The following is a 24,910-nucleotide window of genomic DNA, read 5'->3' on the forward strand; positions in this document are numbered from 1 at the left end:
AGTAGGAGTGTTATCTTGTAGCCTGTTCAAATTAGAGTCAATTATTAAATATTCAGTAAGTTTTAAGCCAGTTGCTATACTACTGGTAGTTTGAAAACAGCCACTGTGTGAGTATTTTACACCATGAAAATTGGCAAATTCTATAAATTAGAGGGCTTTAAATTTATTTATTTTTAGATACTTGGATTACAGGCACACAATTGTATGTGGCCTCAAATAGAAAATTAAAAAAACAATACAAATCCATTATACTAATTCAAGGTTTTTATTTCATTATAATACTTAACATTATCTAACTAGACAAAATTTAAGGTCAAAAATAAGTACAGTATGTGTGTGTGCACTTGAATATAAAATACCTGAAATGAACAAAAGTATGAGGGGGCTTCAAAAAGTTCATGCAAAAGTGGAATCGAAGATCATGAAACTTTTGCATGAATATTTTGTAGCCCTCTATAGACTTTCTCATTATAAAAATCCACGGTTCCCAAAGGAGTGAGAGCACCTCACAGCGGACACTGGAATGATTCCAGGGTGCTGCAAAATGTTCAGCACTACTATCCGGGACACCATGAGTAATTTTTATTTAAAGCGGGTGGTAGGCCAAACAAGCTAGAGGCCTCTTTATACTTTATACTCTTTAAACGCAGTGTCTGCATTCCCACAGTTTCCTTAAACAAAAAAAAAAAACCTGGGAAATTCAAAGCAAACATATCACACTGATAAATTATTTACTAGTAAAAACTTAAGCACAGAGAAGATAGAAAATGTTGTTATTATGTGTAATTTTCCTTCTTGCCATGACTCTAAAATCAGGATTTGAGAAAATAACAGGAAATTCTACAAAACATGTTTTCAAAATATTATATATAATTCCTTTGTCTATTTATAAATTTAGCACAGACATCTGTGTTATGCAAACCATCCTGTAGAATAGCAACAGATGTTCAGAATTGAAAACTTGTTTCATTATCACAGTTATCTCTACTTAATATTTAATCCAAGGTCTTGTTAAAATAATATAGATAAAGAGAATATTTTACTCGAAAATAAAAAACATACACATGAAAACATTAGGAATAATGTGAAGATATCAATAAGTATGGTAACATTTTTTGAATTTTCAATAATCGTAATTTAACTAAACATTGAGCTCTTACAATTTAAATCGATTTCTTACTGTGTCTACATCGCTTCTAAAACAGATTTCTTTTGGTTTATTTTCAGCAAAGTTTGAAATCGCAGAAAGGAAAGATTTAAAACGAAAACCCCTGGAAAGTCTTTAACCACATATGCCAGGGAGAGACCGTACAATAACAACATATTATATTATAGTTAGAAAGATGATTTTGTGCCTTTCCTTATTTTAGAACAGTTTTAAAATTTTTAAAGAAAAATTTATGAATATTATATATGAAAATATCTGATCTAGAATAGTTGAAGTCTAAATGGTAAATATGATAGAAAATTACTGATCACTTTAATTTAAATGTTATAAAAGATCTGGTAATGAGAATTAAAAAGTTTAAATGTTAAGCAGCTGGCAGCAGAAATTTTAAACGAAAATAGGGCAAATGCTTCTGTATACCTCAAACATTAATAGATGATGATAACTCAATGCATATATCTACTTGATCCATGCAGAATTATAGTATATTGAGCATTGAAGGTGCTCAATAAGAAGTACGTTGAAGGACATTTTATAGTGAAATAGAGATCAACATACATGTGAACTTTCTGTTGTTATCATTAGGCAATTAGATATTATGATTAGGTGATGTAGAGTTGGTCACAGCTCATATATACTCACACAGCAGACCTTATGTACTCGTACACCAGAGTGAAACTTAATCCGGTAATGTTACAGTTAGCACTGTATTGATGACTAATTTTAGAAGGAGATGAAGCTTTAAACACACAAATGCCTATTTGTCAAATACTTAGAGAATTTTTTATGGTGGTATTTCCTAGTAATTAATATTTTAAATCACTAATGATGATTTATACAGTAACTGTTTTGTCATAAACAAACAATACAAGTATATTTAAAAACTTCTTACTAGTGACTTAAAAGAAATTATTGGTTAAACTTGTCATTACTCTACTATTCTCTGAAGAAAATGTATTTCTGATTTATAAAATAAAAATTTTTATCAACTAACTTTAGCCTATAAATTATATAAAACAATGGACCTACATTCTCTACAATATAAAATAATTTCTGAGTAGTTTTCAGGACTTAAATATACATGTGATCTGATGTTAACTTTTTAAAAGCAGCATATAAATGTATGCTTGAGAGAGAACTTACATTATTCTTCTAAAAAACTGCATACTCAATAGACCAAACAAAAATAAAAATAAATTATATTGCTTTAACAAGCTAAAATATTTGGCTTAAGGTGATTATTACTATTTAAATTTCCATCATCATTACTATTAATACCAAATATTATTCATGAGTAATATCTTTAAGTACATCTTGGATCAAATGCTTCACAAAGTTTCCGAAAGTCCTAAAGATTCAACTAAAATGGAGCTGGTTAAATCTGGATGATTGTTTTTAAAGACAAACCAATGTTTAAAAGAAACAGTCTTTCATAAACTGGGTTAAAATAACCCAGTAAAGACCACAATCCTTAAAGCAAGCTCTTTTACTTGACTATGAATATATATTCAAATAATTTTATAATGTTAATTAAAAATTATCAAGCTCGATTTTTTTTCCTACAAAGCTTTCAACTTTCTTCATTGTTTTAGAGAGGCTCAGGCTATGATCCTCAAGGTCACCAGTTCAAAACCACCAAGTGCTCTGTGGGAGAAAAAAGAGGCCTCCTACTCCAAAGGAGTTACACCTGGGCAACTTCCAGAAGCAGTTCTACCCTGTTCTACAGGGTCACTAGCAGTCAGCATCACCTATGATAGCAGTGAGTGGAAAACTGTTAGTTAATTGTAAAATTGAACAAATATGTTCAAAACCTCCCATTTCTTCGGCTTTGCTACTCTCACCCTAATGTCTATCAATTAATAATGTCAAGTTCAAGTTCCAATCCATTAAACACAATGCCTTCTTTTCTGATCCCTTCAAATACTGGGTGTGATCTCTGCTTTCTCTGAATTCCTATAAGACTTCGTGATTCTCTTGTGCTTTCCATCACATTCTCTCGCTCTGGCAAACTCGCTGTCATTGAGTCAATGTTGATTCGTGGTAACCCCCCTGTGGGCTTCCAAAACAGTAACTCTTCACAGGAGTAGAAAGCCCAGTCTTTCTCCTGAAGAACTTCTGGTGGTTTCGAACTGCCGACCATAGGATTGCAGCCCGATGTATAACGCCTACCTCACCAGGGCTCATTCTGATTTTAGTACTCATTATATGAGTACTTGCTGCTTATCTCTAATTTCACCTGTGATGTCCTGGAAAATGAGAACTGTCCTTCATTCATTTCGATTTCTCTCATATTTCCTAATACAAAAACATGGTTATGTCAAGGGTACAATATTAGTTGGAATGAAGGAATACCTTAATGCACTGCGTTGATTAACGATATGCTTGTTGTTGTTGGGTGCCATTGAGTTGATTCTGACTCCTAATGACCCCATGTATAGCAGGATGAAATGTCACCTGGGTCATCCTCACAATTGTTGCTGTGCTGGAGCCCATTGTAGCAGCCATTAGGCCAATCCATCTTGTCGAGGAGTTTCCTCTTTCTTGATGACCCTTGACTTTAACAAACTATATGCTTAGGATCATTATATTCTTAAATGATCTCCTTCCCATAATGAAAACAAAAATTCTTTAATGCAGCTCACATGGTACTTTGGAGATGGAGCACAGAGGCATGTGCCGAATTAACAGATAAAAGGCAAAGATAGCACAAAAGAAAGGATTGTTTGTGAAGGTTCCTTTGTGCCACATTACTCAATGGTCCTGAACGTTGGAAAAGTATAGCTTTAATATCTATGATAATGTAAATAATAATACATATTTAATGCTTCGTATTTTTCTATGTATATTTTACTCACATTTTCTCCAGACAACCAATGAAATAACTAAGATATTTTACAATATCCTTCATTTTATAGATGTGGAAACAAGTTCAAATGGGTTAAGAGTCATAACCATATTCAATCAGCTCAAAAATGAGAGATTCAAAATTGGACTTGGGTCTGTTTGACTACAAGACCAGTATAGTTGATATTACGATACACATGGTTAGATCTAAAATGCAAAGAAATACACCCAGAATGTTCCTTAGAAGTAAGGATCGTTAGACTTTATCTCACATTCTTTTGACATGTTATCAAGAGAGACTGGTCCCTGGAAAAGGACACTCTGCTTGGTAAAGCAGAGAGGTGATTAAAAAGAGGAAGACTCTTGACAAGATGGATTAACATAGTGATTGCAATACTGGGCTCAAGTATAATAACAGTTATGAGGATGGTACTGGCCCAGGAAGTGTTTCATTCTTTATACGTAAGGTCCTTCTTAGTTGGACCCAACTGGACGGCACCTAACAACAATAAACTACAAAGATTACGACTGGGTTTCCAGCAGTGGGAATAGTTTTCAGACATTTTTAACTCTGTAATCAGCATTGCCATATCTACATCATCCTAACCACATGTTTGCAAATAGGAAGATAGAACTAAAGGTATAATCTTTGACCCTGGAATGAAAACAAATAAATGAACTTTAAAAGCCTAAGAGGCCTATCCAGAAACACGACTCATCAATACTGTACACTAAACAAGTGAGCCAACGAGCTGAGTGTCACTTTTGAAAATCTAGTGGTATTGCTAATATTTTATCATAGTTTACATTAAATAATACATTTTTTCCTCTTGTAAATCATGATGCTTACCTTTATAACAGAGGCCCCAGCTCTGGATAGTGGACTGTGAATCTGGGCTGCAGCAGCCATGTTGGCAATAGTATTAAGATGGTTCATCTGATTCATTGCCATGGCAACTGATGCAGGAGGTAAGCTGACTGGAAGTAGAGGATGAGGCATCATCATAAATGGCAGATCCAGTCCTAAAAGAGACAGTACATATTAAAATTGTTATTTACATTATGTTGACAAAAGAAATCACATAAAAATTGATGCAATGAGATAGACAGTTTTGAGTATCTAAATTAATTCTTACTGGCTTTTAAAACAATTCAAGTATTACTGCATTATAAGATCTCTGTGGGAAATTAATGTAACTGATTAATTATGTTATGTTTTATAATTTTAAAATATTTTATACCCACAGAATAGACCATTTTCTTGCTCCCATTTCTCAAATATTATGAGATGTATCGTCTTTATTCACAAAATCAAACCAAAAAATTAATCCAAACATCATTGTAGGTAAATGTAGCAAGTAATGTTATTTTTCATCATTATAATATATTGCTAAGTTGATAGTTCCCAGCTTAATTTTTTCCTAGAAGAGAAATAACTGGTGAGGCAGGATACAGATTTTCTAAGCTTCAGAATAAGATTTGGAATACGTTATATTAATTTTTTTAATCTCTAAAATTAATGTATATAGCTCTAATTTGAAATTTTTGATGAGACAATATTCCTACAAAAATAGAAACCCATTTTCCTGCCTAATACAAAATACCAATATCTAGAATTCTATTTGTTTCTTTGTTCAGGTGCAATAGCAGCTTTCTCAGGCATTTTAAATATCTTAAAGAATAACACTCGGGCACTATCCACATTCTTTTGTAGTAGTCACAGATATGCCATCATGTAGACTCTACATGACGTAGAGCAACACTGGAGAGTCAAACATCAAAATAGTTGACTACTATAGGGTTTGTGTGAGAAGATTCCTCTTAGTTAGAAAATGGAAAATTAGCTTAACTTTATGCATGTTACCTGACAGCTAGCAAAACCATAGCGTTTAAAATGGATTTTGGACATATGTTCAGAAACCAGTAATTTCCAACATATGTTTTGGAACATCTAGAAAAGCTCCATGATTGGTAAAGTTTATATGGTTCCTCCATAAATTGATCATCAGCTAGTTTCTTCTGTTTATTATATTTTCATTTTACAATAGAAAGAAAACAGCAGTGAATAGTCTTAAAAAAAAAAAAAAAAGCCCTTGCAGCCATTGAGTAGAGTCTAACTCATAGACATCGTATAGGACACGGTAGAACTGCCCCTGTGGGTTTCAGAGACTCCTTTTTATTAGTAGTATTTTCCTACTTTAAAGTTCTCTTTATTGTGAATTAGGTGAAGGGTTAACATTTCAGAACATCAGCGCTGTATTCATCAGTTCAAACTGCTTGTCAACCACCGCTCCCATTTTCTTTGACCTCTTGTGCGTGTCCATCTCTTTTTCACCAAAGTCAAAACCGCTCATCTCTCTAGTCTGTTGCTTCATCTTCCCTCCTTTGCCCTGCTCTCTTGGCCATCTCCAAAGTCTGTTTCCTTTGGTATGTAAGTCTGTCTTGGTTTTTATGCATATATTAGTGGTCTCATACATAGTTTATCCTATTGTGATCGACGAACTTCTTTCAGCATAATGTTCTCCAGGTCCACACATGTCATCAGGTATGTTGTGACTGCATCATTGCTTTTTAGTGATGCATAATATTCCACTTGGTGTATGTACCAAAATTTCTTTAGCCATCTTCTATTGATTAGTATTTGGGATGTTTCTTGTTAGGTCTTGTTCCTTTATCTGGCTCATTGAACTTTAGTGCTTTGAATTTAGGTCAACAGCCCGTCATATTGCCTGTCAACTTTGGGAGCTACAAGTGGCATGCCATCTGACCTGTCATTTGACCTGCTGACCTTGGATTCATTGTACTCTGCAGGCAAAAGACTGACCTCCTTATAATGGATTCATCTGCTTATGCATCCACCAAGCTGTAATCTTCCTATTAGTCTTCCTGGTTTTTGGTTCATCACCCTCCACAGCTACACAACTCAGGAATAGTTTCGAGTAAACATCTGATCCATAGACTTCAACCAGATACAATTGTGTTAGCCATTTTCTTGAATATATATATATATATATATATATATATATATATATATATAAATTGTTTATATAATTTTATATATATAAAATAATTTTTTCTAATATAGAGAACCCAGACTAAGAAAAATGATTCTCCTCATGCCCTTTTAGAATTGAATGCTTGTTTTAATTGTCTTATAAAATTATTTGGATGCATATGTGTTTCACACTGTATTCATCATATAGTATAGGTTATATGTGTGAGATGTTGTAGAGTAGAACCTATAATAGTTAGAAATTGACAGGGAAGTCTTGATTTTCAAGGACTTGTTGGTTTTCTGCCTTTAACAGAATGCACTCCTACCACCTCTCTATCATTTATTTTTAGTGGAAAATAATTGAAGTTTCCTTTTCTCACAGGTTTCCACCAAACCTAAAGTAAATGCACTACTATAGAATCAATGGACTCAGCAGCCCTATAGGAGAGGGGTGAAATGCCCCTATAGACTTCAGAGACTATAACTCTTTACAGGAGTAAAAATCCTCATCTTTCTGCACACTTTATACAAGTTCAGGTTTTGTTAGGATTTCCTAGATAACATATATTAAAATAACCATTTAATAAATTAATTAGTGTTTTAACAATTTTATTGGTATATAATTCATGTATCATAAAATCCAACAGTTCAATCACATTAAAAAGAATTTCACAATCAGCACCACAATAAATGTTAGAGCATTTTCTTTTTTCTTGTAAATTAATAACTGTTTTAATTACTATTTTTATTTCACCAAAATTCACATTTTATGTGGAACATGTTCCCCCAAAATTCATTTATTTAACTAGGTTTCAATATAAGACTCCACTTTCAATAAACCCCAAATAGTCACAGTTTCATTTTTCTTTGTGTATACTCATGTAGAGTGTTTTAGGCACAAATTGCTGAAACTATGAGTGAACAGTATCTATCTGTGTCTCCATTTAGTAAAAAAAAATCAAATATTGCTCTCAAATGCTTTAATAGTCCAGAGTACACAATGCTCCAGCAATATACCTCTTTAGTCACATGTTAGAAATATACAGAGAAGACTCAGTAGCATGTAATGAAAACAAGTCATTTTAATAAATCAGCAAAATGGGTTACTTCTTTTCTTGCATCCCCGGGGATATTATATAGATGGCTGTAAACATTGTTTTTAATGCATCTTGTTACTCTAATAACTCTTGTAATTTAATTTTTTTATATGGAAACACTTTTTCCTAGCCACTAAGGCTACAATCTTAAGCCATCCTTTAATTCTTAAACTAAGTTCATTAGATTTTCAATTCATGTTAAACTCTATATTATCTTCCAACTGCCCTTGTTCAACTGTCCATACACCCATGTCCAAATCTTATTTTCCTGTTTATTTTGTATTGCATATTTTCTTTTATTTGCCTTTACACCTTCAGTGCATACTTTTCACTAACCTGTTGCCTGCCTAACTACCTGACCAATTTTAATCGTTCACCATAATACTCCAGCCTCTCTAAACTACCTAAAGTTTTCTACAGCTATAATTCAACTCAATCTCCACTGATATTGATGCTTCCCTCTGACATCTGCCTTTCTAATGGGAAAAAAAGAGGAAGGACATTAATGAGATGAATTGACACCGTGTCTGCTACAATAAACTCAAACATAACAATTGTGAGGATGGTGCAGGATATGTTCTTTTCTGTAGTACATAGGGTCTCTTTGGGTCAGAATCGACTCAACGACATCTAACAGCAACAACAACAGCAAGAACCTAATTTATTTGGCTGTGGGAAAACCCCTCCTCTTTTAAAGCACGAGCCTACCTTAGTTTATCAATCTTTGGTTTTGTATAATGTTTACATATTCTCTGGCATATTTCTTATTTGATTTCCTTAACATTCAAATTCGTAAGGGACATTTCACCCTGGACACTATAAATTTAAATTAAGACACCATATTATATTTTTACATGCTTGGTTTGGGACATTATAGTAAAATATCCCAGGAACCACTGTGCTCTCTTAATCCCAGTATTTAGTGGAAAAAAGAAAGGCCAAGGCAAAGAAATAATAACACTTGCAGCAACTTATGAATTCGAACTGCTGACCTTGTGCTTAGTAGCCCAAAGCTTAACGTACTATGTCACCAGGGCAACAAAGAAAAGTAGAACATTAAAAGTAATATATACAAGTCCTTCTTTGTTGCAGAATTGTGAGCCTTAAAGGCAGTAATCAATTTATTGAATAATAATAATAGTTAAAATGTACACAGTTTTAACTGTATGCCAGTAACAGCTTTTTCTTGCTCATTTTTAGCTTTTATAATAATCTTAAGAAGTGAGTGCATTATTGTCCCTATTTTACAGTTGTGAAAACTCATACATGAAAAAGTTAGGTAACTTTTCTGAAGTTAAACAGTGACTTTAGTCAATATTCTTAACTACTCTGCTAGCGGGTTTCCCAAGAGACCTGCATTCTAGAAATCCCTCTTCTTCTAGTCTACAAGCTCAAGTTATTCATGAGTTGTGAATGTTAATTTTCAACACCCCATTTTTGGAAAAAGTTTACATACTATTTGTCAACAGATGGTTCTGCTGCAGTGGACTGAGAGTAGAAGCAACCCCAAGGCCCTGCTGTCCATGAGAAATTCCATGTTGGGGTATAGGCAAAGCAAGAGGAGACTGAATCTTATCTTTATCCCAGGATGATTCACTGCCACCTGAAAAACATCCATAAGAACAAATTGCAATATGATAACATTCCACAAGCAGAATTATTTTAAGTCATTTTAAAGAATTATAATTATCAGTATTATGTCTTAGAAAATATTATTGAAATGGTGGTTCAATTCCATAATAGTTTCTAAAGCGCTGGGTTAAAGCTGCCTCTGGGAAGACTAAATCATTCTCAATAATAACATGAATCCCTGACAAAGAACAAAACAAAACACAACAAGAAAGAAAAGCTTGTAGTTAGTTCAAGGATCATTTGTTGGCCTTTAGGAGTGTTTTCCAGTCCAGTCTGTTGGGGCACCACGCCCTGGCCCCAAAATCCACCTTCAGCATTCCCTGGGGAACTTGCCGCTCCATTCCCTTGCTGTTCCACTGCAAGCTTTTGTTTCTTGTTGGGTTTTGTTTTTGTCTTTGCCAGTGGTTTGTTGTTGTTGTTGTTGTTTTGTTGTATATTGTTGCTTGGTTTTGCTCTCTCTTGTTTTTGTGCATGCTATTATCTCCGCAGGTCTGTCTAAATAAGATAGGCTGGATGAACAATCTGGAGGAGAAAACAATGGGACCGGCAATTCCAGGGGGACATGGGAGAGGGGGAAGTAGGGTGAAAGGAAGTGGTGTTAACAAACCCAGGGACAAGGGAACAACAAGTGACCCAAATTGGTGGTGAGGTGGGTGTGGGAGGCCTGGTAGGGCATGATCAAGGGGAATATAACAAAGAGGAACTACTGAAACTCTGGAGAATGAGCATGATAATGGGACAGGAGGAAAGTCAAGGGAAATAGAGGAAAGAGCTGGGAGGCAAAGGGCATTTATAGAGGTCTAGATAAAGACATGTACATATGCAAATGTATTTATAGATGAGGATGGGGAAATAGATCTATGTGCATATATGTATAGGTTTAGTATTAAGGTAGCAGAAGGACATTAGGCTTCCACTCACGTACTCCCTCAATGCAAGAATGCTTTCTTCTATTAAATTGGCATTCTATGATGCTCACCTTCCAGACACAACCGCTGAAGACAAAGCAGGTGAATAAGCAAATGTGGTGAAGAAAGCTGATGGTGCCCTGCTATCAAAAGATATAGTATCTGGGGTCTTAAACAAGCGGCCATCTAGCTCAGAAGCAACAAAGCTCACATGGAAGAACACAGCAGCCTGTGTGATCAGGAGGTGCCAAAGGGATCAGTTATCAGGCATTAAAGAACAAAAAATCATATCATTGTGTGCTCACCTCCATGATACAATCGCTGAAGAAAAATGGGTGCATAAGCAAATGTGACGAAGAAAGCTGATGGTGCCTGGCTATCAAAAAGTTTAGCGTCTGGGGTCTTAGAGGCTTGAACGTAAACAAGTGGCCATCTAGCTCAGAAGCAACAAAGCCCACATGGAAGAAGCACACCAGCCTGTGCGATCACGATCACGAGGGTGTTGAATGGATCAGGTATAAGGCATCATCAGAACAAAAAATCTTACCATAGTGAATGAGGGGGGAGTGCAGAGTGGAGACCCAAAGCCCATTTGTAGGCCACTGGAGATCCCCTTGCAGAGGGGTCTTGGAGAGGAGACAAGCCAGTCAGGGTGCGATGTGGCAACGATGAAAAATACAACATTCCTCTAGTTCCTAAATACTTCCTCCCCCCGCCCTCCCACTATCATGATCCCAATTGTACCTTGCAAGTGTGGCTAGACCAGAGGATTACAGAGGTACAGAGAGGAACTGGAAACACAGGGAATCCTGAGTGGATGATCCCTTCAGGACCAGTGGTGTGAGTGGTGATACTGGGAGGGTAGAGGGAGGATGGGTTGGAAAAGGGGAACCAATTACAAGGATCTACATGTGACCTCCTCACTGGGGGACAGACAACAGAAAAGTGGGTGAAGGGAGACATCAGACAACAAGATATGACAATAAAAATTTATAAATTATCAATGGCATAACTATTTCATGAGAACCAGAACCATTAAGTAAAACCATATAGAAAGTAACCACAGATTTATTTCCAGGGCATTCTTTTACAGATAGCATTTTTGGTAGAGGCATAAAGAGTTGAATTCCAAAATCTGCAGTAACACATAGGCTAATTAAAAAAAAATTACTGTGCCATCATTCCCATCTACTTTTATTTGCTTGATGTGTGTGTTAGTCTGGGTACTTTAGAGAAACAAATCCACAGAAACTCATGTATAAGAGAGTTTTATATAAGTGCCGATCAAGAAAACATCCCTACCCAGTGCTGCCCAAACCCCAAGTCCAACATTAACCCATTAACCCATGTGTCCAACACCAATACACAAAGTCTTCCTCCATCTCACAAAACAGACGCAATGATGCCTACTGCAGGAGGAAAGCTGAGTCAGTGAATATGTAAGCATCTCAGCGCTGGCAGGGGTCTCCACAAGGCTGCTCTAGCACCCAGGGCTCCATCGGGGTAGGTCCATGTGGCTTCTACTTGGGGATATCTTGCTGGAAGGGAGCCTTGTAAGTTGAAGCAGGGAACTGGTTAAGGCAGCAGCACACTGGTCCGACCAACACAGAACAAGAGACCCAAGAACTAGAAAGTCGAAGTTCACGGAGCCATTTATCCCTCCACCCTTCAATTAACCCCAGATGTGCTTATCAACCAGGTTGGCACAATAAACTTACTACCTCAGTGTGGTTCATTCATTCCGTCATAAGAGGTTCTACTCTTCCTCCCAGGTTGGGATTGTGATAATAGCATTTCTACCTGTCTTAATCTCTCTTCTACGGCCTAAATCTAGATTCTGCCAATATGATCAGACTCTCACTATTCAGCATAGTAATTACTCTCACTTCTTTGAGATCTCTCAAAAGCTTTTTCATTTTTACATCTACTTTTACAGTGTAAACAATTTTCAAGTTGCTTCAGGTTCCAATTTTATGAAATTTCATGGATACATAGTAATCTACTAACTTAATGTTGTATAATTTACACAAACATTGCACTTAAAGTTTATTTGAAATGTTTACCATTATAAATTGTATAGTAACAACAACATTCATTTGAAATATATCTGTAGAACCAAATAATTCCCTAGAGTATGATTTCTGAGCCAAAGAGCATGGTTATTTTTTCAAAGGTTGCTTTCAAACACCACTTTGCAAGAGCAGTTTTCAGAACTATTGTGAGCTTTTTGCAGATGTAATTGAGATCCTCTCTCGATTTAAAAAATATTTAAAGCAAATTCCTCTTAGAAGATTTTCAAGATTTTCAAACTTACCTCCTCCAACTCTTTCAAACTCCCTTGAGGCCAAAGCCAATTTTATTTCCAAATGGGAGATTTGGCCAATTTCCACCTTTAGAAATTCCAAACAAGCACCCAATTTTTGGGATACGTGGCCCTCTTTTTCTGGATATACCTTTTCCAATCAAATGGGAAGAAATAAGTGACTGATTATATTTTAATTGTTTTATTAGGGGCTCATACAACTCTTATCACAATCCATGCATACATCAATTGTGTAAAGCACATTTGTACATTCAGTGCCCTCGTCATTCTCAAAACATTTGCTCTCCACTTAAGCCCCCAGCATCAGGTCCTCAGTTTTTTTCCCTCCCTCCGCCCTCCCCCCTTCCTCATGAGCCCTTGATAATTTATAAATTATTATTTTGTCATATCTTGCCCTGTCCGACATCTCTCTTCGCCCACTTTTCTGTTGTCCGTCCCTCAGGGAGGAGGTCACATATAGATCCTTGTAATTGGTTCCCTCATTCCAACCCACTCTCCCTCTACCCTCCCAGTATCGCCACTCGCACCACTGGTCCTGAAGGGATCATCTGCCCTGGATTCTCTGTTTCCATTTCCAATCTGTACCAGTGTACATCCTCTGGTCTAGCCAGACTTGCAAGGTAGAATTCGGACCATGATAGTTGGGTGTGTGGGGGGGGAGCATTTAGGAACTAGACGAAAGTTGTATTTTTCATCGTCTCCTCCCCAAGACCCCTCTGCAAGGGGATCTCCAGTGGCCTACAAATGGGCTTTGGGTCTCCATTCCCCACTCCCCCCATCATTCACTATGGTAAGATTTTTTTGTTCTGATGATGCCTTATACCTGATCCCTTCAACACCTCTTGATTGCATAGGCTGGCGTGCTTCTTCCATGTGGGCTTTGTTGTTTCTGAGCTAGATGGCCGCTTGTTTACCTTCAAGCCTTTAAGACCCCAGACGCTAAACCTTTTGATAGCCGGGCACCATCAGCTTTCTTCATCACATTTGCTTATGCACCCATTTGTCTTCAGTGATCGTATCATGGAGGTGAGCACACAATGATATGATTTTTTGTTCTTTGGTGCCAGATAACTGAAACCTTCCGCATCTCGTGTTCACTCAGGCTGATGTGTTCTTCCATGTGGGCTTTGTTGTTTCTGAGCTAGATGGCCACTTTTTTACCTTTATTTACTTCTGCTTAGAACCATTCAGTGAACTGGCATGGAAGCATAGAACGTAGAACATTTCTTTACATTTTGATGGGATGGCTTTAAGGTGAGAAACAATTCCCTTGATCGTGTTGATGTTAGGATATTCATGGAGAACACGCAGCACTCCACTGATTGTATCAATTGTCTCTATTTTTTATCCAAATGTTTGCTTTCTATAGTCACTGGCTAAAAGCCCTGGTGGCACAGTGTTGTAATGCTTGTCTGCTGACTGAAATGTTCAGAATTTGAACCCACCAGCTTCTTGTGAGGACAAATACATGTCAGTCTGCTTTCAAAAACATTAAGCCCACTGCCACGAGTTGATTCTAACTCATAATGACCTTATGTAAAATTTTTAAGGAAGTCAAAGTTAAAAGAAGATAGGCTGATCTTTCTCTCCAGAGTATCTGGTGGCTTTGGACAGCCTACCTTGTGGATAGCACTTATCTGACAGTACCAACAGGCTCCTTTCCATGGAGATTATAACAAACAACAATTCACTATCATCAAGTCAATTCCAACTCCAAGTGCTCGTATAAAATAGGGTAGAACTACCACTGTGGGTTGGAGATTGTAATTCTTTATGGGAGATGTTGTTTTTAGAAGCCATCGAATCAATTCCGACCCAGAATGACTCTATGCACAAGAGAATGAAACCATACCAGTTCTGGACCATTATCACAATGGTTCCTATGCTTGATCCTATTGTTTCAGCCACTGTGCCAATCCCTCTCCTTGAGGGCCTTCCTCTTATGCCCTGCCTCTCTATTTTACCAAGCAGGATGTCCTTCTCATGGGATTGGGCTTTCCTAACTACATGTCCGAAGTAGGTAAGACACATTCTCACCATCCTTGCCTCTAAGGAACACTCTGGTTGTACTACTTCCAATAGATTCAGTTGTCCTTTTAGCAGTCTGTGGGAATTTTAATATTCTTGTCCAATAGCACAATTCAAATGCATTGATCATTTTTCCATATTCCTTATTCAATGTCAAACTTTCATATGCTTATGAGACAAATGGAAAATACCATAGCTTGGGTCAGGCACACATTAGTACTCAAAGTAATACCCCTGTAGTAATAAGACTTTCTCCAACCCTGATGTAGCAGTTGCTACAAAAATTTTTGGTCCTACAAAATTCTATCATGTGGTCTCCAGCTTCATTTCTATCACCAAGACTGTAACTGACACGCTACCAGATCTTTCAACATCCAGACAATTGTTTATATAATTGAGCCTACTGCTTCAGATACTGTGTCAACTTATTTCCTTGAGTGGTTCCTCATTTTCTCTGACACTCTACCAGGCATGACGCCTCTTTCAGGAAGTAGTCTCTGGATAATATATCAAAAGTATGTGAGGCGGCCTCTCACTATCCTCACATCTAAGGAGCATTCTGTCCACTTCTTTTATGACAAGTCTGTTCTTCTGTCAGTCCACAATACTTTCAATATTCCACACCAGCATCCCATGTCAAGTGCGTCAATTGTTCTGTTGCCTCCCATTCATATGTATATGAGGTGACTGAATATACTGTGGCTTGTGAAAGGGCACCTCAGTTCTCAAAGTGATATCTTTACTCTTCAATCTCTACAGAGTTCTTCAAGACCAATTAGTTCATGGCATATGGGATTGTCCCAGGATCACCCCAAATTAATGGACACTCCTATAATGCTGAGTGGTGAATTTCAGTAGGGATTCATGACCAGAGCAGGAGGAAACATATCTGTCCTGATAAGGTTATTTTGCTTCTGTTGGTGGGCCAGACTGTTCTTGGGGAAAATGCTGAACATTATTTATATAGACACCCAACGGGAGAATCACCCCAGTATTATGTTGTTAATCATCCATTTTTTACTTAGTTTTTTTGTTGTTGTTTCAGCCTTCAGTGAGCCTGGATGCATGCTATAAGAACCTAGATTATGGATTTTGTCATTTTTAGGTATAAATCATTTTCTTAGATGACATCAGAATTATTTAATTTGGAAGCCCCATTAAGGGAACTGGAATTTACCTTAAGCACACATGTTTCAGATAAAAGGAACTGAACTATTCCTTTGGACTTACAGATGAAACATCCTACTGTAAGAAGCAGCAAAGGACGTCTATCCCAACATCATGGATTCTATATCCAGTAGACGTTGGTTCAATGCTCTTGCTTTTGAGCTTGCTCGATAATTAACAATTTAAGATCACAATATACTTGCACTATTGACCCTTTCTTTGCTTTTTTAAAAACATATCCTGCATAGTTTTGTCTTAGTTAATAACTATGATTGTAATGTTTTGTCCTGGGCATAACCTTCATTATTTTCTTAGAGCAATGTTCAGTTACTGCAGTTTACAACCTATATAAGTGAACAACCCATGTATTTTAGTCTAAAAAGTTTTATCATATTTTATTTTTCTCGATAGCACTTTAAGCTCTGTAGCATTGATTTTATGAATGATACTATTATTTGATTTACTAAATATCTCATGGAGGTAACAAATTATTTCTCAAAGAGCTGATAATGCTGCCCCTAAAGTGGACTGGTGTCATATATAAAGCATAGGTATATGAATGGATTTGGAGCTCACACTTAATCATAACCCCAATATAAGAAAAAATTGTTCTTATGACATGGCCTTGTTCAATCCTTGTGTTCATGAAGTGATCACTGAAGATATACGTGATATAGCAATGTGTGGTGAAGAAATAAGATGGTGCCCAGCTATCCTGAAGAATTGTGTCGGGTTTAAACAGCCATCTAAATGAGGTGTGAGCTTAAGTCCATAGGGAAGGATAACAACAGCCAGTGTGATGCGAGTACTGTAAGTAATAGAATCCACTATCTGTGCGAGGAACTGTATTAGAGCTTAAATTCTGAGCACCGGATTATACAAGGGCATGGATCACATTAAAAGCCCCCAATCCACTTGCAGTGTCCCCAGGCAGATTAACCCTCCATTGAATTACTTCAGACCATATAATATGGATGTGAACAGACTGGCCATCAGACAGAATGCATTAGAAAGTTAATTACTGGATATTTCATTAGGTTAAAATTTAACATATTAACATTTGTTTTCGCTTTTAACTCATTTTAAGATTTGTTCTAGTGTCTATTATCTTCTGGTTTCTCTTGGATTGAGGTAGTGTTTTGGGGTAAGATTTCTTTATATGAAATTCTAGATATGTAAATCTATAAAGTAGTTAGATTAATAGTTCCTTAAGGTCATAGCAGGAGAGGTTGGGGGTAATGGGGAGATAATACTAGGTTAAAAAAAGTTCTAAAATTGAATGTGGTGGTGATTGCATTACTTTTTACAATATATTTAAACCACTGAATTTTATAGTATAGGTAATATGTGAATAAAACTATTTATTTTTTAAAAGAGTTCTTGTGCAGGAATTACCAATGCATATGCCATTTTGATCTTATGATTGTTATTTCTGTGAGTATTGATTGTGAATCCAAGCAAAATGACATCTTTGACAACTTCAATAATTGTGTGCTTATGATGTTGCTTATTGGTTTAATTATCAGGATGTTGGTTTTATTTATGTGAAATTATAATCCGCACTCAAGGTTACAGTTTTTTACATTCATCTTAAGCACTTTAATTTCTCCCTGCATTTAAACAAAAAAAGTTGTGCTATATGCATTTAGTAAATTGTTAATAAATATTCCTTTAACCCGACTGCTTGTGTTAGTCCAGGTAGACTAGAGATAAAAATCCAGAGACACTCATAGGTGTATAAGAACTAGCTTTATATACAACAGCAGTTGAATATTGAGAAAACATCCCAGCCCGGTCCAGTTCAAGTCCATAAGTCTGATATTAGCCAATATGTCCAATACCAATCTATAAGGTCCTCTTCAGACTCACGAAACACATGCAATGAAGCCGAATGCAGGAAGATCACAGGCTAGTGGGAGCAAAGTCTTGTGGATCCAGTGGTGGTAGAAGCATCTCAGTGCTAGCAGGGGTCTCTACGTGGTTCCTCCAGTTCCCAGAGCATGGGGTCTATCAGTGTGGTGTCATCTGTCTTGTCAGTAGTTTGTCTCTCATGGAGTGAGCAGAGAGAGAGTCTCCCACATCCAATGAGGAAATACAGCAATTCCCAGAATCCTCAAGGGGAAGGCCATGCCCACACAGAGGCCTCATTGGTTATCTGATTGACAGTCTAGACTCCACCCCTTCATTCATAATCCTCTCAAATTGACAAATGATTATAGAGCTATCGCAATGCCGCATTTTTGTTCATGTATTCCAGCTTTCCACATTATTTGACTAGCATACACATTCAATAAGTGTGGTGAAGGGATACAACCCTGGCCGGACACATGCCTTTCCTACTTTCAAACAACTCAGTATCCCCTTGGTTTGTTCAAATGTCTTACAACTACTATTATTTTTGATGTTCACCATAGTTTATGATACACAGCCCAATGCTTTGCATAAACACTAAAAGACAAGTAACTATCTTTCCATTGTTCTTTGCTTTCAGTCAATAGCTATCTGACATCAACAATGATATCCCTCATGCAAAGTTTTCTTTAGAATCTTACTTGAATTTCTAGCAGCTTAGTATTGATGCTGGAAAATATATATTCAGAAAGATCTTTCTTGATTATGATATTGATCAATAATTTCTGCATGCTGTGGGATCACCTTTCTTTAGAATTGGCACAAACATGTGCCTCTTCCACATGTTTATCCAGGTCTTTCATTTCTTTCCAATTTTTTTGGCATAAAAGTATGTTTTCAGTACATTATCAATTTGTTAAGACATTTACATTGGCATTCCATCAGTGCCCAGAGCCTTGAATTTTCCTATCCTTTTTCATGCAGTTTGGACATCTTCCTTCACTTCAATACCAACAGTTTTGATTGTGTGGTTGAATGCTTACCACTTCGTTTTGTACAGTGACTTTGTATTCCTTCCATTTTCTTAGGATAATTTTTATAACATTAAATATTATGTCAATGCAAAAGACTTGAACTGAAATTTCACTAGGGAGGAGACCTGAATGGCCAGTAAACACATGAGAAAATGGTCCCGATCATTATCCATCAGAGAAACGCAAATTAAAACAACCATGAGATAACATCTAACACCCTTGAGGATAGCCCAAATCAAAGAGAAATAAATTTTGGAGCAATTGTTGGGAGATAGGAACTCTCCTCCACTGCTGGTGGTCTTGTAGATATGTACAGCCTCTGTGGAAAGCGATCTATCTGGTGATATTTAAAGCAAATGGATATTCAGCTACCTTATGACCCACCTATCCCTCTACCGGCCATATATCCAGAAAAGATAAGCAATAAACCCTGACCAATTGTCTGCATTCCAATGTTTATTGCAGTGCAATTCACAACTGTAAAGAATTGGAAACAACCTAAACTTTCATCATTAGAGGAGTGGATTAGTAAAGTCTGGCACATACACACAGTGGAGTACCACATACCTCTACAAAGCACTGATGATCACATGAAGCACATCGTTCAGGGGAAGAGTTGGAGGAAATTATGGTACGCAAAGTTAGCCAATGACAAAAGGACAAGTACAACACGAGTCCCCTGAGGTAAATATAATCAGCACAGTAGGTATAGAAGAAAAGCCACTTCTCTAACATTATATGGGTTGAGCTACAGGCAGTCAGGTGGAGGTCAGACCAAACTCAAGAGGGTACAATTTATTCCAACACAAAGAAGGGGAAAGGGGGAAGGGGAAGAAGAAAAGAGACGGTGAGGGAGATGATGGCACTGGGAGAGCAGGGCACTAACCCACCCAGGGGGAGAGTCTTGTTTATGTTTCCACAGAATTGGGAGTGTACATGCAGACCCAACCAAGGCACATCAAACCTCGAGGGCAACGTAACCACATGGATAAATGCCTGAAAAGATTCAGCTACAGGGCCAGCCTCAATCAGAGTCAAACTGACCCCGTCCCTAGAAGTATGTGCCACAGAAAACCACACTAAGCCTCCAGGTTGGGGAGAGGGGCCAGCAAGTCACTCCCACAGGGAAACAAACCGAAGAGGAAATGGAGAAAGGTCTAGACCCCATATCAGCACAGCAAGCCTGGAGGATGCCACCCCTGCATGGGACGGCTAAGGCACAGAGGGGACTGTGAGGCTCACAACACTTCAAGGCATGCTGTCCCCTCACTGGAGTGTACCGCTACAGATGACAGTCCTGGGGACATGGCAGGGAGTTAGTCCAGTCTGAAACTCCCGCAAGGAGGTGCACCAAGAAGGAAACATTACAGATCAGGAATGGGAGCAAAGCCAAGCCACGAAGCCCCTGAAGAATCCCCAGAATAGACTTCAACTAGGTGAGGCAGCTCCCGGATTTCCTCCAGGACTAGTGGGGAGACAGTCAATATAGGTCAGTGGACAGACATAGAATGATATATTTTTTGCCTTTGTCCTTTTAAAAAATAATTTTACTGGGGGCCCGTACAACTCTTAAATCACAATCCGTACATCCATCCATTGTATGTCAAGCACATTTGTACATTTGTTGCCCTCATTATTCTCAAAACATTTGCTTTCTACTTGAGCCCTTGGTATTAGTTCCTCATTTTCCCCTCCCTCCCAGCTCCCCTCTCCCTCATGTACCCTTGATAATTTATAAATTATTATTTTGTCATATCTTACACTGTTCGATGTCTCCCTTCACCCACTCTTCTGTTGGCCATCCCCCCAGAGAAGAGGTTGTCTTTTTTTCAATCTTTTGCTTTCTTTTTGTTCAGTCTCTCTTATTGTTGGGTTGCCTACTTATATAAGATAGGCATGGAAGTAAGCTTGTGGAGAAAGCAAGGGGACCGATGGTCCCAGAGGGAGTGTGGGGAGAAGGAGGCAGAGGAAAGGAGTGGTGATCAAACAACATCATAGACAGGAGAAAACCTAGGGAATTAAAATCAACAACAAGAGGGATATAGAAATCCTGGGGATGTTGGAGCAACAGCAATCTAACTGAGAAGACGGACTAAGAGGTGGAATTAAGGCACGCATGATGACGGGGCAGGAGGAAGGTAAAAGGAAACTGAGGAATGATCTAGGAAGCAAAGCTATAGATAGAGGTATAACCATAGGTGTGTTAATATGTAAATATATTAGTTCATAAAAATAGAGGAATTGTTCTATGTACATATATTTATATGGCAATACACTGAAGTAGTGGATGGACTTCGGGCCTCTGCTCACGCCTTCCCTGAATGAAAGAACAGTTTGTTTTAACAACCTGGCATTCTTTGATGCTCACTCTCCTGGCAAAATTGCTGAAGACAAAATGGGTGCATAAACAAATGTAGAGAAAGCAGATGGTGCCGGCCTATCAAAAAATATAGTGTCTGGGATCTTAAAGTTTTGAAGTTAAGCAAGCGGCCATCTAGCCGAGAAGCAAGAAGCCCACATGGAAGAAGCACACCAGCCTGTGTTTCACCAGTGCTGGGTAACAGGCATCCAGAGACACCCCCCCACCCCCCAAAAAACATATTGTTGAGAACGAGGGGCAGAGACCCAAAAATCCATCTATCGACAATGGGACATCCCCTCACAGAGGGGTCACAGGGACAATCAGGGTGCAGTAAAGCAAAACACAGAATACTTCTCTGGTTGCTTGAGGCTTTCTCACCCCACACTATCATGACCCCAGTACTGCCTTTAACTGCGGGCTAGACCCAGGCACAGATAAGAGATAAGAGCTCCAGACACATGGAATCTAAGAACAGGAATTGGAATAGCAATACCAGTAGGGTAGAGGTAAGATGGGGAGAGGAGGGGAGGGGAGGAAGAGGGAACTGACTGCAATGATAAGACACATAACCACACCCCTCCCCCCTCCAGGGGGATGAACAACAGGAACCATGGGGAAAAGAGACAACGGTGTAAGATATGAAAATAATCATAATGTATAATTTAGAAAGGGGTCACAAGGGTGGGAAGGAGGAAGGGAAAAACAGGAGCTGATATCAGGGACTAAATAGGAAACAAATGTCTAAAAACAATGATGGCAACATATGTACAACTATGCTTGATACAATTAATGTATGGATTATTATAAGAGTTGTAAGTGCCCCCAATAAAAAGATATTTGTTAATAATAATATATTCTGCCCATGGAATCCTTTAATATTTCAACTCCAGCCTTCAATTTTTTGTCCACTTTCTGCAACTTGTTACATACAGAGCATGCTTTTTCTTTTTGGCTTCCAAACGCCGGGTCTTTACACATTTCATGACAACACTCTGTCTTCTTGAGCTGCCTTTTGGGATTTTCTCCTCAGCACCTCTTTTTCCCCCCACTACTCTATGTTCAAGAGCAAGTTTCACTTGGATATTTCTCTCATTAAGGACCTTTTTCTTTCTTCATATATGATGTTCTTGATGTCATTTCCAAACTTAGCAGGTGTTCTGTCATGAGTGTTCAATTTGTCAAATCTGTCCCTGAGATATTCTCTAAATGTAGGTGGGATATACTCGAGGTCATATTATGGCACCCATGGACTTGTTTTAATTTTCTTCAGTTTCTACCTGAACTTGGATGAGGGCAATTGATGAAAATATTTGCTTACACTGGAACACAGTCAGGTACTGACCTTGTTTTGGAGAATGATATTGAACTTCTTCATTTTATCTTCCCACAGATGCAGTCATTTTGATGCTTATGTATTTCATATGACAAAATGTAGTTATATAGTTACACTTTTTGTTGTTGAAAACATGCATTTGTAATGAAAATGTCCTTTGTCCTGCAAAATTCTGTTATAAGATTTCTAGCTTTTTCTTTTGCCAAAGCCATATTTTCCAACTACCGATTGCTTCTTTGTTTTCAACTTTCATATTCCATTCATCTGTGTTCATCAATGAATTCTAATTGCATGTTTTTTTAATTTAATTGCATGTTTTTAAAATTTAATTCCATGTTTTTGGATCAATTTCAGTCTGAAGAAGCTGGTAGCATTCTTAAGCTTTTCATAATTAGTTTTAGTGGTTGGTATGTACATTTGAATTATAGAATCATTATGAATCATTGAATCCTTAACTAGACTTCCTTATAGATATACAGAAATTATTCTATAACATTCAGCAGTGTACTTCAAGAAAGATCTTTAAATGTTGCTTTTGATGACGAATGTGATGTCATTCATCTTAGATTTGTCAGTCATGATATGTCCAATAATTTAAATATCTGAATCAGAATGGCCAACGCCAGTCCATTTCAGCTCACTGATGCCTGGGATATTGATCTGTATGGGTTTCATTTCATTTTTTATGACATGATTTTTCCAGATTCATACTTTATATATTCCATCTTCCCATTATCAATGTATGTTTCCACCTGGTTTTTCTCATTCTGAGTCACACCCCATCAGCAAATGAAGGCTCCAAAATTTATTTCTTCTGTGTCATTCAGATTGATTCCACTTTGAAGAGGCAGCACTTCCCCAGTCATAGTTTGAATACCTTCCAAACTGTGGGGCTCATCTTCCAGCACTATATCTGACAATGTCCCACTGCTGTTAATGTTTTCAAGATGGCCTATTCCTTTTTTGGTAATCTGTTCTTAGTCTGGAAGTTCTGCTGAAATATGATCACCTTGTTGATCCTGCTAGTATTTGAAATAACATTTACATACATCAAGTAACAAGGTTTTAACCATTAAGTCAGATTCATCGTTTTAATCTACGATACTTGAGTCTCCAATATGCTCTCTCTAATAACCAGGTTAATCCCCTCCCTCGATGATGGTAAGAGGAAAATCACTGGAGGCTTATTTCCTGTAGAGATCCAGAAAATGTGTTTTGGGATTCCACTATCACCCATAGCCTTTTGCACACCAGACTCTAATTTACATTCTTATACTGTTACCACCTTCAGATTTGGATTATATAATTTACAATCTTTGAATTGGGAATGGTGGTATACTTCTTCCATGTGGGCATAGTTGTTCATTAAAACTAACACTAAAACATTAAGCAGTATATGGTCTGTTATTTATTTGAAAATTATAGTTAATTAATTAAATTTAATCCTAACTTTACCAGTGAGAAAAACAGAGATTATTATATTTAAAGAGGCTTCAAAAATGTGTGTAGAAAATGAAAAAAAGCTTTTCATTCCAGTTTCCCACAAACATTTTCAAGCCCTTTGTAGATAAAAAACTCACTGACTGCCACCAAGTTAATTCCAATTCATAGTGATCCTACAGGACAAGGTAAAACTGCCCCTATGGGCAGTTTTCTGACTGTAACCATTGATGATAGTAGAAAGCCTCTTCTTTCTCCCACGGAGCAACTGGTGGTATTGAACTGCATATGAACTGTGTAAACACTAGGCCATAAGGACAAGGGCTCCTGTATTTAATAAGTCCTCCAATCAATCAATCAATAAAAATCGAGTTAATGTATGAACAAAGAAGTGAGAAAATATGGGAAAATATTAATTTGGAAAATATTCCTTTGGCAAATTTTTACTGCCTTAATGAAAAACTGTTAAATTTTGCAGCTTAATTTTTTCTTAAAATTGGTTATAAATGGTACGATTTCTAAATAACATTTCTTCTTTTCTTCATCATGGCAACGAAGAGAGGGCAAAGACCTTTGCTCTTATTTATGGGGACTTTGTGATAGATATATAGAATTTCAGAAATGGAATAGATTTTCACAGCCATTTATTTCAAATTATGTTTTATTAGGAGCGGTAGCATAAGACCAATAGCAGTACTTTATATATTTAATTCACTGATATTTTTGCA

General features: G+C 37.3%; 1 protein-coding gene across 1 annotated transcript in view; it reads right to left on the minus strand.

Moving 5' to 3' along the window:
- The window catches only part of DACH2 (dachshund family transcription factor 2), a 781,274-nt gene that overhangs the window by 136,871 nt on the left and 619,493 nt on the right, over nucleotides 1-24,910 (minus strand). The window contains exons 5-6 of the mRNA XM_030885734.1: nucleotides 9,561-9,707; nucleotides 4,863-5,035 (exon numbers count right to left, since the gene is read on the minus strand). Of these exons, the coding sequence (XP_030741594.1) occupies nucleotides 4,863-5,035; nucleotides 9,561-9,707 (320 nt within the window). The remainder of the gene's footprint in view (nucleotides 1-4,862; nucleotides 5,036-9,560; nucleotides 9,708-24,910) is intronic.

This window comes from Echinops telfairi, unplaced genomic scaffold, assembly GCF_000313985.2.
Source record: "Echinops telfairi isolate 266 unplaced genomic scaffold, ASM31398v2 ScPeMD7_42;HRSCAF=159, whole genome shotgun sequence".
Lineage (NCBI taxonomy): Eukaryota > Metazoa > Chordata > Mammalia > Afrosoricida > Tenrecidae > Echinops > Echinops telfairi.